This window comes from Lissotriton helveticus, chromosome 9 (assembly GCF_964261635.1).
Source record: "Lissotriton helveticus chromosome 9, aLisHel1.1, whole genome shotgun sequence".
In the NCBI taxonomy this organism is placed as follows: Eukaryota; Metazoa; Chordata; class Amphibia; order Caudata; family Salamandridae; genus Lissotriton; species Lissotriton helveticus.
The window spans coordinates 1,094,791,256-1,094,808,935 of record NC_136070.1 but is presented as its reverse complement, the minus strand read 5'-3'; the positions used below and the strand labels follow the sequence as shown (position 1 = coordinate 1,094,808,935).

Below are 17,680 nucleotides of genomic sequence, written 5' to 3'. Positions count from 1 at the left end.
ACAAATCATATTTATCATTCAGACCTATGGGGGACTGAGTCTTCAGGTGTTTAATCCAAAATAGTTCCCGTTGTAACAACCTTTGGTGGTGGTCTATGCCTTGTTTAATCGTTACTTGTTCAATAACAAAGTATCTTAATTGGGAAATGGTATGACGTGCTTCTTTCCAGTGCGCCACTAATGGTGAAGTCATGTTCTCATTCCGGATGCGACTTTTATGTTCCGTGATCCGTATTTTGATCTTGCGTTCCGTCTTCCCTATGTACATCTTTCCGCATGGACATTTAATGGCATACACTACATTCATGGTGTTACAGTTACTCGAGTGCCTGAGGTTGATGATTTTGCCTGTCGTTGGGTGTGTGCAAGTGTTACCAACAACTACATTATTACAGTTCGTGCAGTTTAAACATCTGGTGGTTCCACTGTGGTTAATCGTTTCTATGGGTTGTTGTTTTCGCTTGAGTCTTTCCCTCAGATTAGATCCACGCGTGTATGCATGTAGCGGTGGTTCTCTAAAGATTCCTTGAAAATCAGGTTCCATAGACAAAAGTTCCCATCTTTTATTCACTATTTTTTTAATCATTGTGGACAAAGTTGTGTATTTAGTGACAAATACCATCCTGTTGGTTGGGGTCTTTTTGCGTGGTTTCAACAGATCCAATCTATCCATTAGTTTTACCCAGTTTATTTGTTCAGATAATATTTCAGGTGCATATCCTCAATCCTGGTATTTCTGTGCCTGTTGTTCCAGTGTGATGGAACAAGTTTGTTCATTTGAGCATATGCGTTTGATCCTGATAAATTGTGATACAGGTAAGTTCCTCATGAGGTGTTTAGGATGGAAACTTGTGTATTCCAGTGCACTGTTACGGTCCGTTGGCTTGGTGTACAAAGATGTTTCAAATCCGTCGGTTGTTTTGGTAATTCTGACATCTAGATAATCAATGATGTCTTTGCTGATAGTGTAGGTAAATTGGATTCTGTTGTCTACTTGGTTTAGTTGTTCAATCAATTGTTCTAAGGAGGCAGGAGTATCGTCCCAAATCAAAAAAATGTCGTCGATGAATCGACTGTACATTTTCACATGTTTCCACTCTCCAGATGACATCAGGTTATTTGCTTCATACTGTGCCATAAACGTATTCGCGTATGCAGGAGCCCCTGCAAAACCCATAGCTGTTCCATTCAATTGTGCATAGAACTCATCCTTCCATATGAAGTGGCTGTTGTGTAAGCAAAATTTCAGTAGTTGTAATATGAAAATTTTTTGGGTTGTGGGTAGCTCATCCATTTTTAACAATGCCCATTCTGTGGCTTCTAGTCCTGCTTGGTGGGGTATGGAAGTATAAAGTGCCACAACGTCAATTGTGCACATAATCCAATGTTGTTGAAATCCTTCTTCTGTCATTCTTAGATGATTCAAAAAGTCTGTTGTGTCTCGTATGTAAGACCCCCACTGCTGGACAAACTGTTGTAAATAGTGGTCGATGTATTTACCCAATGGGTCAAAGATTGACCCGCAACCTGACACTATGGGCCTGAAAGGTGGATTGGTGGGGTGTTTATGAATTTTCGGGATCATATACAGTGTTGGTCGTTTAGGTTTTTTTTGTGTGAGATACAAGGATGTTTGTTGATCAATCCATTCATTCTCCACAGCTGTTTGTAAGATAGTATTTAACATTAGTTGTAAAGATGTTGTTGGATCCATTGGAAGTTTGAAATAAATGTCTTGGTCGGCCACGTGTTCATTGATTTTGTACTCATAAAAGGTTGTATCCATTACGACTAGGGCGCCACCCTTGTCGGCCGGCTGGATTGTGATTGTTGGGTTGTTTGCCAAGTTGTTTATGATATTCAATTCTGTTTTGGACAAGTTATTTTGATGAATCCTTCTATAGTGCAATGCTTGCAAATCTTTTTTAACCATTACCTCAAATGTATCCAACATTTTATGAGAAATTGGGGCTTGAAACACGCTTTTGGGTTTGAATGTTCTCTCTGTGGTATGTTCACTCAATTCTGTTGACTCTACCACATTTTCAAAATAGTGTCTTAATTTCAACGTTCTCATGAATCTAAAGAACGCCCCTTCTGTCTCCAACTCATTGGTTGCCACTGTAGGTACGAATGTTAACCCTTTGTTTAATGTTTGCGTTTGTTGTTTTGTTAGTGTCAATGACGATATATTGAAGATTAGACCAGAGTCCGTCCGCTCCTCAGTTCTTTTCCGGCCGTTTCCTCGCCTTGTTTTCCTTTTGTAGTCATTGTTTCTACCTGTGGTGTTGGTGGTTGTCCTTCGGTTTGAGCCTGTGACAAAAAAGCTGGGTCTCTACTGGTGGTGGCTTGATTGCTGGTCTCAGATGGTAATATGACTCCCTCTTGTGTGGCTGATATTGGTCCCCTACGTATGGATGTTTCTTTGTCTGTGACCAGACTTTCTTCCGATGAGCGGTTTGAAGCTGGTGTTCTTTTGGGTATAAATTGACGCCTCGCATAAATATCAGCCCATGTGTAGACTTCGTTGAGTTTATAGTCTATAGTGTCACGTTTATATTTACGTAATTTGCCTTCCTGCAGTTCTTTTTCGTATTTGTCCAATTTAATATTGATGTTGTCCAGACTGATTTTCCAGGTGTCTCCTTCCATTCTGGCCTCTAATTCAGATTTAAGTGTGTATATCTCTTCTTCCAATTCACGTATTGTTTTTGACAATTCCTCAATAATAAGTAAAATCAAATCAAGGGAACATTTGTTCAATATGCTGAACCATTTGTCCATGAATTTTGAGTTTAAGTTAAACCGGAATAACATTGGTTTTATTGATAAGCGCAGGCCTCTAGGTATTCGCTTGGCTCGGTGATACTGAATAAGTGTAGAGGCATGCATCCTTTGGTTCAGTTGACGCCTTGTTAAATATTCAAGTTGTTTTAGTTGCTGACTGATAGATCCCCCATGAACATCCATGTTTTTTACTTCTTTTATGAGAGAATATATTTGATCCGCCTGATCATTTGTGTAGGCCATGGTGTTGGCCCTGTTGTCCGTCATGCCTGTTATCGTATCAAACTGCATCTTGGTTTGGTGAGTGGGTGCCTCCTCACTGAGTGACTATTTGAAAATCCTTGGTAATTGGGGTAGTGAAGAGCACTCCGAAAATAATCAATTTTTTAAAAGTCCTGTTACCTGAAAGGGAGCACCAAGCCTGTCCTCACTGCACTGACAGTGGACTACAGTAGAGCAGTGGTGTCAGAATGCCTCTTTTGTAAAAGCCCACTGCTATATGTTTAACTGGATCCTACTGGATCCTAGCGCTAACATGTTTGTGTATGTACCCGGTGTGGTACATTCATCTGAGTGAGCCAAAGTAAAGGAGGCATGTGGGATCTATTCTGGGATATCTGAGGCCTGGCCTTATGCACACCTTGGTGGTGAAGTTGTTTTCCTAGACATTGGAAGTGAATTGCTGACATACCTGAAACTGGAGAGAGGAGACCTAGCTACTGAAGTGGCGAGACAAGGTTCCGTTAATAATTCAGTTAGGCCTTCTGCTGAAAAATCTTTCGGTAGCACTACCATTTGGTAGCTGGTGAGGGTAAAGGGTGGCACTACGGTCTCTTTTCTTCCTTGCAAAAGGGAACCCTTTATGTGGGGCTAGTCTTTTTTCTTTCCCCTCATCACTCTTTAATATGGCTGATGACAGCCCGGCACCAAAACAAGACTCACTGCTCTTTGTACCTCTGTTGTGGATGCTCCAGGCTGGATACACTCCTGCTATGAGAATCACTGTATACAAAGTCTGTGTCTGGAGAACAGTTCGTAAAGAACACTTGAAAGGAGAACCACCCTAAAACAGTGCTGAAAGTGCAGCTAGTGGAGTCACATCTCCTGTCTGCTTTGACTGTATAAAAGTGGGACCCACTAACTTTTGTTGTTCCAGTTCAAAAATCTCTAATAGCAGGGAAGGCAGTTATCTGTGGTGTACTTAGGCAAACACCAACTCTAGTTGCACAAGAGTCTTCTGACAGCCAGTTTCACAGATGTGAGAGAACATCACCTGAATCTATCCCTTACTACAATAAGCTATTCTCCTGACCTGAAGTACCTAGAACATAGCCTGCCTTCTGAGAGAAGGAAGGAGAATGACAACCCTGCAGGAGAAGAGATTGTCTAGGAGGAGCCCGGTGTAAGGTGACCTTGGTGTTGGTGCAGTCAGCCAGAGGAAAGAGATCTGTGTATTGTACTCTTCTTTTATAGCTACAGGCTGGAACGTGAGAAACGTGGTTTTACCTAGCTGTCGAGACAGGAATGAAGGTGCGGTTTGCCTTGCCCCCAGGAGAAAAGCACAGCCCGGCATGAGCCACATTTTCGAGAGAAGTGGAGTCAGTTGATGGCCCAGCTGCCCTTGAAGTTGGTCTGTGCATTGATACATCGAGACCGGGCCTCGCAGTGCAACCAGGGACACATGACATATGCGCAACAGTACAGGGGGTCAGCCTGCAACCATGACATTCTTGAAGTTATACAATGAGAAACAGTCATGTCCTATTCAGTCCAGATTGACTACCATGAATCAGAATAGGCCAGGAGCCTTCAAACCAGAATGAAAGCCAGACCCTGTGTTTTTTTTTACAATTGCTTTGGTCAAATGACTCTCCAATAGTTGACTTTGGAACCACCAGTTACAAAAGAACTAGCATCCAATTATGAAAATAAACATGCTGACCATATATGTGATGTGTTTCGCTATGTTAAAAGTTAACATAGACCAGAAATGAAAAACAGCACTTGCACAACACAGGGAACTATTTAAAAAAACTGTGAAAATCATGCTGCAGCACATACAGTAGGAGAATAAGCATAACTTGTTGACATACCCAGCACAGCACCAGACGCTCCTTTGACTGGGTTTTCCACTTCATGAGAAAATACTTTTTACGTATTCGCCAACCTGGACAGACAAAAATAATCAAAGTGAAAAGAGCTACAGCAGTGAACAGAAGGCATCAGCATCAACAGGAAAACAAAGTCCAATGCCTACTATACTAAACTATCAGTGCAGGTGCAAAATCTAAATATACCAGAGATAGTAAAAAAAACAGTTTACACATGAAAGTATAGTTCTTAAATCTTCGTATATATAGGTTTGAAATTACTTATCTAATGTATATCAAATACTAATAAGCAGCAAAACGTATTCATGTCAACATGAAGGCCCTATGGTTTATACTGCCTGGAGGTAGGTCAATATTCTGCGGAACATACTGCCCCTAACACAAATCAAGGCAGTGATGGGCAGATGTGGGATCACACGCGCCACACTCTGTGTGAGGCGGGGGACTAATCTCAACTTCGAAAAGTGACAGTTAACATTATGGCCTTGAGTATCTTTCAGAATGTTGCCTATTTAGCCCACGTCTGAGCAGTAACCCATGAGGAATCCTGCCTCGAACATAAACGTTAGGAACTGTTACTCTCAAAAGATAATTATTACTCCCGAGCACAGTGTGTTTAAACAAAAGTTCGGTCTGGACTGTTCCCATGAGGCACAGGGTCAAGACTGATTTGCATATAGCGGGGTCCAAACTGGGGCAGCGTAGTGGGCTAAAGAACGATGGATTCAACCCAGATATTTTGACTGGGGGAGAATGTTTGCATTGTCAGCATTCCGTCCATCATTTGTTTGCGGTAACACTAAACAAAACATCGAGCATGGTATAATAAGCACACACGGTTAAAAGCATGGCGCACTTTAAGAGCAAGTGTGTGTGAGCTGTTCACGTTAGTCTGCATGCAGTTCTTGCAGGGAGGGGTTGTGTGTTATCCCTGGGCCTTGTGCCCCTACTTAATCCCCCCCCTACTGAATCCCCCCAGCTGCTTCCCGCTTCACCCCCTGATTGGGGGGGGGGGGGCATTGGCTTCTTTGGGGCGACTAATCCTGGTCACCCCCTTTTTCGCGGGCTTCTGGAACAGGAGGGGAGGGGTCTTTCCCTCCACCGGGCAGTGTTTATCCCGGGCCGCCATCGGTTCCGGCTCCGCCCGGCCCGGGTTTCAACGGTCTCTCGATATGTTTTTTTCTGTGTATGAATTTTTCCCTGACATCCTAGAACTAAGCATGAGTATGGATGTAAATGAAACACTTCATCACTACGGAGCTTCAAAATAAGCCTCTGAAGTGAGTGGGCCTGATACGATCATAAGTCAGGGCTGTGAATGAGACTGATACTTAGCTCTTCAATTGTATGTCCACCAAAATCTTTTTTTTTTTTCTCCTTCCTTTCACCTTTTCTCCACAGGACACAATACAAGACGTATTGTGATCGAACAATCGAGAGGATATGTTGTAAGTACCTGCTACATATACCCTCGCTGTGCATGCATTAGGACGCATGCACTACATTCTCTGGTCCTGAAGAAAGCCACATTGACCCTCCGGGGCTACTACTAGTGGCTGAAACATGTACTCCACACCCAGGATGACCTGAAAGAGGATACATGGGATCAATTTAATATCCCATATATATCCACCACTTATTTTTAACATCGACCGGGAACCCTCAAACCCTTAATTAAATAAACCATTGTGGGGCTTCCCGAGCCAGTTTTAATAAATCACCACGTCACTTGCACAAGAAGCACTGAAAAAACACAACCAGCTCTGCAGTAATTCTGGCGTCGCAGCACTCAAGTTTATTTTTATTTATGATCTTGGAACTCCAAAGAGATCCACATAAACTGAAAGGCCAACAACATATAACAAAAAATTGTGCAACATAGTTTTCTACAATCATAAGCGGAAGCCGTCAGTAAAAAATCTCCAAATACAAAACATTAGAATATTTTATACAATAGGAAATAATTAAAATATCCTTTATGCCCTTAATACTGTATAACATCAGGTTATACACACAGCACTCCCTGGAAGCATTCGACAACCACAGTGAGAACCCAATGATGAAGCATGTCCCCTACTAGGTAGGTGAGTGAGGGTTCTTTTAAAACACCCTGCGGGTTCCTATGTCCCTATATAAAAAACATCTAAAGGAACAAAAGGAAGAAAAAAAGGAGGAACAGTAACAGCACCAGGTGGCTGATCTGTTCTATATTTATTTTGTATCAGATGTAGGTGTGGCCATGTCCTAAACCTAGCCCCTTTTGCTACTAATGCTAAATCTGCATAGCATACATGGTGGTTACAGAGCACCTTTTACTCTTATTAGCCAACATTAGATCAGTTGTTTGCTAATCTAATTAGGGGTGTGTGGATGCGGGGGGCGCTTGCATGGATAGAGAGTGAGAGAGAGAGAGAGAGAGAGAGAGAGAGAGAGAGAGAGTGAGAGTGAGAGTGAGAGTGAGAGTGAGAGTGAGAGTGAGAGAGTGAGTGAGTGAGAGAGAGAGAGAGAGTGAGAGAGAGAGTAAGAGAGAGAGTAAGAGAGAGAGTGAGAGAGAGAGAGAGTGAGAGAGAGGGAGAGAGAGGGAGAGTGAGAGAGAGGGAGAGTGAGAGTGAGAGAGAGGGAGAGTGAGAGTGAGAGAGAGGGAGAGTGAGAGAGAGGGAGAGTGAGAGAGAGGGAGAGTGAGAGAGTGAGAGAGAGAGAGAGAGTGAGAGAGAGAGAGAGTGAGAGTGAGAGAGAGTGAGAGAGAGTGAGAGAGAGTGAGAGAGAGTGAGAGAGAGTGAGAGAGAGTGAGAGAGAGTGAGAGAGAGTGAGAGAGAGTGAGAGAGAGTGAGAGAGAGTGAGAGAGAGTGAGAGAGAGTGAGAGTGAGAGAGAGTGAGAGAGAGTGGGAGAGAGTGGGAGAGAGTGGGAGAGAGTGGGAGAGAGTGGGAGAGAGTGGGAGAGAGTGGGAGAGAGTGGGAGAGAGTGGGAGAGAGTGGGAGAGAGAGGGAGAGAGAGGGAGAGAGAGAGAGAGTGAGAGAGTGAGAGTGATAGAGAGAGTGATAGAGAGGGAGTGAGAGAGAGAGTGTAGGAGGGTGGATACCTGACTATGGTTACCCCAGATTTATTTGCCTTGTGTTTAGCTGGTTTTTGACTTAGTTGGCCTGGGACCCTGCTAATCAGGGCCCCAGGCTATCTGCTCTCTCTGTAAAATGGACTCCATGTACCCTAGGTACATAACTAATTGGATATTGAGTCACCTTATCAGCCCCTGTACTATAGGTACCCAGGGCATAGGTGCACCCAAGGCCTTCCAGGGGCTGCAGCATATCTTTTGCCACCCCTGGCTGGCCATCCAAACAGACACAACTGGCTGATCACTCAGCTGGGGCAAGGTCGTGTAATCACCCCTTGCTTAGATATAGTATACCTATGTCTAAACCTATGTCTGGACACATATACACCTATAAGTCACTCCTATGGCAGGCCTTAACAATCCTGGAGGCAGAGTGCTTGGTTTTATGTGAGATGGTGCTCTAGCATGAGCTGAGCCGGTCTGCAGCTTTCGGAACCATTTCCTTATAGCTGTTCCAGGATATTGCCATACCATATACTCTTAAGTGCATTATAATCCTCGCGGTTATTGCTAACTTTGGTTTGGCTTTATCAAAACATGTCGTGTAAGGTGTCATACACTTTGGAATACTACCCCCTCGCCAGTTCTGGCGACGGGGGTAGCATTCCACCCTTCTAGAGGGAGAAGACATGTTACTTTATTTAAAACGCGGTTAAATCTAACCAGAGCCCCAGCGTCACAAAATGGATGCTGCTGCCACAGACACAAGTCTGGCCTCCTGCTGCTTACCGAAACTCCGGCAGGGGAGGCCTGGACAAATGGTATCCTGTCACAGGGAGGTGTTACACCACCCCAGACAGGAGATAGTGGATTGAGGCAGGCAGGGCGAGTGAAACTAGACACTGCCTGGGGCGCACAAGGCTCCCCATGCATAGCCCAGTTCAAACCGGTGCTGGGGCACTCCAGCCCCAGCTCTGGCGCAAAACTGGACAAAGGGAAAGGGGTGTAACTACCCGCTTCCTGGCTCCCACCCATAGGAGGGACCTAGCAGGTTATCCAGCCCCTTGATTTGGAATAAAGGTAGGAGCTGTGCCCATAGACTTTAGATAATCCTGACAAACTTTGAAACAAAACTCTGGACCCTTCAACATCCCACTCGACGTGGAAGACTGAAGAACCTCCCTTGTGGTCAAGGAGTGACCACCCTGTGCAAACAGGCACCATCCAGCGCCCAACGGTTTGCTTTGTTGCAGCTCCTGTCGGAGCTCGAGCGAAAGATATCGACAAGAACCGGATTCCCAGACATCCAACAGCCCGATCCACAGCCACAGCAAAGCTGAGACCCGTGGAGGCAACTTGAGATGTGGGACCGGCCATCTTGAAAAGACTGCGAAGTGCTGACAGTGCAGCTCCCGAGGCACCCTCGAAGCTGTGCATTGGGGTTTGAGAAGCCCCAGCCCCGAGCAGCTCGTGCACCGAAGATCACCCCTCTACACTCACCGAGTGCTGCGTGGGGCCCTATTGCATTTTCCTCCTCGACGCGTCTGTCCGGTCACTTGCCCGTTGGCTAGTGGTCACTACGACGACGAATCTTTGAAACTACTCTGCTAGTCTGGTTGCTCCAGACTGGCCCTCGCTCCCCTGAAAAGGAGCAGTCCCTCTGACCTTGCTGGTCCGAGTAAGAAGCGATCTTCAAATCCTGCGTGGGTTGCATTTGCCAAGACCTGTTAACTCCGATCCGGAAGCCGACATTGCCGACAGCAAGAGCCTTCGTGGGACAGTCCGTGTTCCACTCCTGGTCATCGTAGATGCCCCCCAAGTCCACGTGGCAGCGGAGACAAACTTATCGACAACCACCCGATTGCACCCGACATCGCCTGGTTCCTTCCTGGTTCCATCCTGGTCACTGGCTAGTGACCCAGACTCTGTCCCCTCTGCTTTCAGGTACTCTACATCTTCGACCCACCCTTGGATCCAACCGGACTCTTCTCTCCTGGCCGCCTGCAGCATCTTCATCTCCAGGCTCCATAGAACTCCATGACGAAACCCGACACACTTTGGCACCTATGCACCCGCTTCCTGTGGGTGATGTAACGATCAAACACCGGTGCTCCTGTAGTGGTTTACACCTCTAGTGTCCTAGTTTTAAGTGGCTAAGTTCTAGTCAAGTCGGAAGACTTCTAAAACAGTAACTTTGTAACTTTTACGCAACATTGACTTTGCATTGGTGCATGCATGTGCTTTTAGCGCTGCACCCGAATCCCGCGGGCTACTCCCGTCCTAACCAAAGTTAGTCCAGTGTAGTCCCAGCGATTCCCAAGGCCCTAGGCCTTACCATTGTTCGTAAAGCGGTTCGTATACCACTTATTTAGAATATGGTTTAAGTGGCCACCGGCCCTATCCATAATTGTGCAACTTTTGTATGTTTAACTGTGCTTTTGTTTAAACGCTTGTGCCTCTACCCTCATAAAGAGTACAGAGGATTATTCTAGTAATAAATACATATATTTTTATAATATATAACTTGTGTGGTGTCCTTTCATTTGATATTACAGGATTGCATATGGTAAAACAGCTGGCTTCACATGCCCTCTTGAGTTAAGCCTAAGACTGCTTAGTCCATGCTACCCCTAGGATAGCTTGTCTATAAGGTTGAATTTACAACCACCACCATAAGGGTTGTTTGGACTGATACAAGGTGCTCACTAGAATAGTGAACATCATACATCAGGCCAACTTCTCACAGAGAGTGAGAGTGAGAGTGAGAGTGAGAGTGAGAGTGAGAGTGAGAGTGTGAGTGCGAGTGAGAGAGAGTGAGAGAGAGAATATATTAGTGTGCACACAGGCAGAATCACACATAGGGCCGAGTTAGCTGGGTTTAGGATGTGATACATGGAAAATAAAGAACACTGCAAGGTTGGACATGTCACTCCGTTCTGTGTCATTAAAAAACATGTATATAATTGAATAAAACACATCTTTCCTCGCCATAATTCTTCAAAAAACAACATGTAGTCGGAGGTGTACTTTATTTGCACTGCTAGCCACAAAAGAGTTCTTATTTTTGGAATATAGATTTTCCACGTCGTTTTCTTCCCCATAACAGGAGGGGTGGGGTAATATTAGGCTAGTTTCATACAATTTCACTTAGCACCAAGTTGTCCTTGGGAGACTATAGTTACACATTTTTATTTCTGGAAATTTTAGAAACACAGGATTTCCAGATTCACAGAAGTGCTCGGCTATCACACGATCCCAAGTTGGGTAATGGTCTCTAAACCATTAAATTAATGGTTAGCTTTGTGAATTCATCCAGTAAAATCCTTAATTCTACAGGTCTCCATTAAAAAGGATCCCTGTGGCTTAATTTCAAAGGGTAGACCTTTGAACTAGCACATATGAAAAGTCAGTGGTGTTAAGAGCATAACAAGCGAAACATTTTCATACAGTGTTTGTTTCAGGTGCAAGTGGGGTATCTGTTGGGGACTTTCTGAACACGGAGTTTCACTAATAGGATATTATGTCCTGCTTCGGCTGTGCTGGTACTGGGAGTGTATTTCATGCTGCACTATCCAAGGTGGAAGAAACGAAGGGTGTACGTGCCAAGCAGGATTAGTAGTTAGCCTTCTGGTGCTGTTCATACAAAACAAAGCTGTTCATTTGTTGTTTGTTACCCAATTGGATGGTTTTGAGAATCTTGAGGTGGAAATTGTGACTGCTGAGAGTTGAAGCAAGGTGAGAAGAGAACAGAGGAGAGAAGCTGTGAAGATTCAGAGTACCAGACTTTGGGAGACACAGTGTTCCTGGACTGATGAGGTGAAGACATTCACCAAGCGCTTTGTTTGTGAAATTTCTATGTGGGAAACCTTCTTCAATTCATACCGCCCTTCCTTGAAACAGAACATATAATGCCATTGAAAAATTGTGATTTTTTTCCTTAATGTCATCAAACCCATTGAGAGGGTGATTACTTCTCATTTAGCAAGGATTCCCATTGACATGGCGGAGAATGACAACATTGGCCAACATACTCATGGAAGAGGATCTGCTATGGGAAAATGAACTGTTCAGGGGGGATTCAAGTGTAGTTTGACCCTACCTCCTAGAACAGAAATGTAAGAGTAAATTCTGCATAGAAGGGTGTTTGCAGGGTCAGAAATCCTGCAAAAAAAGGATACAGCATAGAGTGCTATTTAGTAGGTGATAACTTTGAGGGCTGAACCTCGCCTGGTTACCAGCTCTACTCCAATGAATAAGAGGACATCATAGCTGAAGAGGACAATTAGAAGAATGAATTATCAGTTTTTACTGTGCATCATAATGGCTTGGACAGGCCAAGGATACATTTTTGAAGAACTTTAACCGCATGCGCGCTAGCGGTTTTCCCGCTGCTACTGCGATTTTTAAAATCCCGCGTTACGTCACAAGGTCAGCTCGTCATCCGCGTAGCGCAGGTTACGCTCATGACGAGCTGAGCTCATCATGAGCGTAGAAGGGGTTAATGAGACCATCCTAATGAGTGTTAAGAGGAAACGTGTGTCAAGGACTAGAACTATGTAATATATTCATGGCTGGATAGGTAGATGCTTAGAGAACTCACCTATGGTTCATATGTGACCACAATTATGTTCCAACAAGCATTGGTAATGTCAACAAGTCTAGCTTTGAGGGGCTGCCTCTTTCCACTCTCACAGATACACCGCTCAAACTGCACTCAGGTGGCCAGAATAGTTTATTTCTGGTGTACTGGGAATAATAGTGTGAACCAAGAAGGAAGGTCTTCCCTCTTTGGTGCCATGGAACATGGGCACAACCTGCAGTGCATGAGAAGATGAACAACGCGTTTGTAGAGGGCAGGTAGGACGGGAGCTGAGAGTTGAGATACTGAGGACAAGCAGCAGCAAGTGCCTTGAGCAAAATCTGTTTATTTATTGTATCAGTTTATTCACTGGGAACCTGTGGATGAAGTCCTACTGGGATTTGACAGGAGGACGCAAAAGCAAACCGATATAGCAGCTGCATTTGCTCAATTTGAAATATTCAGACAAGGTATTCAAGTAAGCCAAGCAAGACAGCACTCCAAAAAAATAAACAAGATGACAGTTGCCTGGATTACCTATCTCGTCCCTTCAACTAAGAGGCAAATAGGAATTTTCCTAAAGCTCTCATAAAAGGAGTAACATGTACCAATGATGCTGGCGAAATGCAGGCAGGGGTAAGACCAGTGTAGAGAGTTCTCGTCATGTCTGCAGTGGTTGACATTGTGTAAAGAGCCAGTGACCACTTAATGAAGGTCATCTCTAGGGATGCTTCGCTAACCCCAACACTTCGATTTTATCCTCATTCAATTTAAAATGTTTATTGGTCATCAAATATAATACTGAAACAAGATACTCCCAAAGTTTAAAGCTGAAAGTCAGAGTGATCACCATTTTGTAGTGTAAAGAATCAATTAAAACAACAAATTGTAGCAAATAATTTTTAAAGACCTCTAGAAAGGGCAAAATAATTTTAATCACCAATCCCCAGTGTCTTTACTTTTTAAAAGAAAACAAAGTACTTTAATGTATCCTCAAATAAATAGTAAACATGAAATTGCAAATGTACACAATGAAAAAGAGACCTCTCTAGCACCACCTGAAATATAAATCTGGTTCAGACGGTCTTAGTTTAAACAACATATTTCTCCTTAGCATGGTGTTCGTCAAGGTCACAATAGGAAGTTATTCTTATTCTAGTTATCACTTAGAACTCAACATAAAACCATTTCCTCTTGCATTTGTCAAAGAGTTCACAATGTAAAACATAGCTCTTCAGGTGCTGAGACCGAGCACCCCAGGTGTGATTCGGGGAGATGTTCTGTACTAGAAACTCAGAACTGAGCAATACGTAATAAATCAATGTCTAACAGATGCTTTTTTTTTAAATAAAAACTACTTTAATGCACACACAAGTTAACACTACACTCATAATGACAACTTTTTACAATATTTTGGATTAATTACAAATTGGATTCCCTACTTTAGTGACCCTGCAGATTAACCGGGTTGCACAATATGTGCCTGAAGTAACATCACAGGGGGCAATCAAACCCCTAAATATAGTCTGCCTCCATTATCTACTAGGCCACTGCATGCTCTCCCCCATGCTGCAGTCACAATTCCTAAAGGGGAAGGTGACCCATAAAGACAGCATCCATCTTTGTGAACCAGATACCTTTGAGGTGTTGGTATCTGATCATTGGGTTGCACCTGCAATTGTGGTCACAAAGCATTCCTCTCCGGATCGCAGAAAGGAAGGGAACACCTTTTTCATGCCCCCTTCCATTTGTGAATTGGACATGATCACAAAACCACTTTCAAGAGTTGGAAATATGTTTCTGTCTCATAAAAAGGCTTCGGTAAAAAGTAAAAGCAATAAAGCAAGCTTGTTGGCTTTTTATTTTCAAAATAAAATCCCAAAGCAGGATTTTGTTTCTGAAAAAAAAAAAAAAAAAAAAAGCAATCATCCCCTCACCATGGGAGTGTCCTCACATGGCGTAGGTAATTTTGCAGTTTTCACTGTCCCTTACCGTAAAGTTTTACATAGCGGTAACATAGTGAAAACTTGCCATTTGTTTTCCCATTCTACAATGGGCACGTGGACAAAGGGGAAAACCTCTGAAGGCCCTTACTGTGTTGGGCCATCAGAGGTGTATGTCGACGGCAGACACGGAGTATTCTCTGTCGTCGACATACTTTAAGTTCTCTAAATGGGGACCTTAGCCTCCGACAGATGCAAGAAACGGAGGTTCTCTGTAGTTTACTTCACAGCATCATGTGTAATGTGTTAAAGGAATATACCACTAACTGGGTGGTAGTTTAAAAGTTACCTTTCTTAAGTAAATTTAGTACATGCACTGTACACTGAACCAAGTAGGTGGCGCTGCAGTAATGATGGCCTGATGCATTGCATTCTTGCCAACATCTGTGAAACCCAATCAGAAAAGATATGCCAACCTTCAAAAGGTTTTCGCTGTGTAAGAGAAGTGTAGGGACCTTTGAGGCTGCTAATGCCTCTTCAGTAATGGAGAGCCACTGGAAGGGCTGGGGGCCAGTTGTGTAACGATAATTGAGGGGGTCCCCCTCAAGGTATTTGGGGTGGCCCCCTCCGGACTCTAACAGGAGCTCTCCAGCCGAAGTGCTGTGCTGAGTTGGGCCCCTGGAGCTTGGGGCCCCCCGCACTGCGGGGGCCTGTGTTACGCCCCTGGCTGGGGTCATGGAGAACCTGGTGAAGGCTTTTCATAAGCTTCTCCTCCTACGCTGCCCCACTGCCCAAAACCTCCCACAAAGAACAGCTTCTGAGGCTGCAGCTGATGTGATACTTGGGAAGTTGCAAACCAAACTAGTGGCTGAGTAAAGCCTTCAAATACAAGCAGGGAACCCAATCTGGACAAAGGATTCTAGCTCCCATAGTCTACCACTGTGTGACACCGGCTCTTAACCGGGTATGAAGAGAGCCAATACAATGTACCACACAGTGACACTGTGTGCGTTGGTAGGTCTTTTAGCAAGATGCAGAGCCAACACAAAGCAGTGCTGATTTTTCTATTATTGATGTGCGCTGTTGAATTAGGCATTTTATTGATGAATAATCAACTGACAATGATACAGAAACATTGCTATTCTTCTGGCTCACACATAACTACCACAGAAATCTAAAATCCAGAATGCCTCAGTGACTCTTCTTCACACAGAACATGTCCTTCTCTTACCCATCTCCTTTAGCGGCTCCACAACCTCCCACTTGGGTTCAGATCGAAAGAACATGGACACCTGCTGAAGGGCAATTTCTGCAAAAACAAGGAAAAAGTATATATTGGCTACTGCGTATACCCATAATAAACGTTCAGTGCTGCATGCTTATGTGTATACAGCCGGGTCTGCAGCAAAACACTACAGAACAATGTTTGCACAGTATACAACAGCAGTAAGGTCTTTGTTTCAGTTTGTTATGTCAACGAAAAATCAACCACAAATAGACAAGTGGAACGCCATGTGAATAGGACTAAAAAAGACAGGAGAAAAGCACTACATGTAAGAGCTTCTAAATAAAAAAACAACGAAAAAACACAAATGCAAGGCAGCAACATTCTATTAAAAACACTCTTTATTCTCCTTTTTCTTAACCATACCGTAGAAAAGACGGCTGTTGTCACTGCAGTGAATGCGTTATATAACAAGCGTTGGCAATGCCAATAGGTCTGGCTTTTAAAGGAATGTTGTGTGGTAATATGAAACATTACACGTAAATAGCATGAGAATAGATATGTATGTGTATATGTTTGATCTCCTCAACCCTCATCAATCAGGCTTCCGAGCGAAACACAGCACGGAAACGGCCATGACACACATAATTGATGACGCCCTCCAAATCCTTGATCGCAATGACTCATGCCTCCTCATCCTTCTAGACCTTTCATCAGCTTTTGACACGGTCAAACACGAGAACCTCCTTGAGCTGCTAAACACTAGAATGGGTTTATCCGGGACTGTTCTCAAATGGTTCACTTCCTTCCTACATAACCGGTCTCAGAAGTTCAAGATCAACAATGTGTTGTCCTCGCCTGTGCCAGTAGACTTAGGCGTTCCACAAGGATCCTCCCTTTCGCCCACACTGTTCAACCTCATCATGGAACCACTTGCCACCATGCTCCAAGCATCCAATGTATACTTCCATATGTATGCCGATGACACTCAACTCTACCTAAAGGTACAATCCCCGGATGATATCAAACGCCTGAACCACACTCTTATAAAGACCCAATCGTGGCTGGCCGACAATCACCTCACACTAAATGCTCTGAAAACTGAGTTCCTTCTGATATCACCCCCTGCGAAAATTACCACCACCCAACTCTGGCTCAACCACCTAACAGCACTCAATGTCCGGCCCACCATCGTGGATTCCGCGAAATCCTTAGGTATCACACTTGACGCAAAGCTCAACATGCAACAGCACATTAGCATAGCAACGAAAGGAGCTAATTTCCAAATCAACACCTTGAGGAAGCTGAAACCCTTCCTCCCACCCAAAGACTTCCAAAATGCAGTACAAGCCCTCGTCATCCCCCGCATAGACTATGGAATTGTGACCCTCAGTGGTCTCCCTCTAGCAGCAACTACACCTCTAAGAGCCTCCTTGAACGCTGCCGCGAGACTCATTACTGGCTCAAGAAAACACTCATATAACGCCTGACTTGAAATCCCTGAAATGGCTGCCCTTTGAAGCCAGAATACAACTGAAAATTGCTGTTATGACACACGCGGCCGTACACCACAAGGCACCTAACTACCTCACTCAAAAACTGACTATATCTGGAGGTTCGAGATCCAATAGAAGCACAAAAAACCTACTCTTGAAACCTCGCAGATTCCGGAAGGAAAAAACATACAAACGCTCCTTCTCAGGAATGGCACCGAGGATCTGGAATGCACTCCCTCCCGAAAACAGGCTTATCACCTCCACGGCCTTCTTTAAGAAAGAGGTGAAAGCCATCCTCATGGCTAAGCTCACCTGAACTCTAATGTTTGTTGCTCAGAGACTTCGCACCGCCTGGGTATCATTGGCCACATGTTTGTCTAATGTCAAACAATGTCATATTACTATTGATTTAGATTCGTTTATTCTTCTTGTTTGCCATAATTCTATGATGTTTACTCGATTCATTTATGCTACTCACTCACTACC

At 44.0% G+C, this 17,680-nt stretch overlaps 1 protein-coding gene across 5 annotated transcripts in view; it reads right to left on the bottom strand.

Moving 5' to 3' along the window:
* PXK (PX domain containing serine/threonine kinase like) overlaps positions 1–17,680 on the bottom strand; it is a 282,257-nt gene that overhangs the window by 123,069 nt on the left and 141,508 nt on the right. For all 5 annotated transcript variants that reach the window (XR_013601125.1, XM_078661499.1, XM_078661497.1 and 2 more), the window contains exons 5-6: positions 15,705–15,782; positions 4,881–4,954 (exon numbers count right to left, since the gene is read on the bottom strand). Coding sequence is in view for 4 of the 5 variants with exons in the window: in XM_078661499.1 (XP_078517625.1) it covers positions 4,881–4,954; positions 15,705–15,782 (152 nt within the window). In the remaining variant the exon portion in view is untranslated. The remainder of the gene's footprint in view (positions 1–4,880; positions 4,955–15,704; positions 15,783–17,680) is intronic.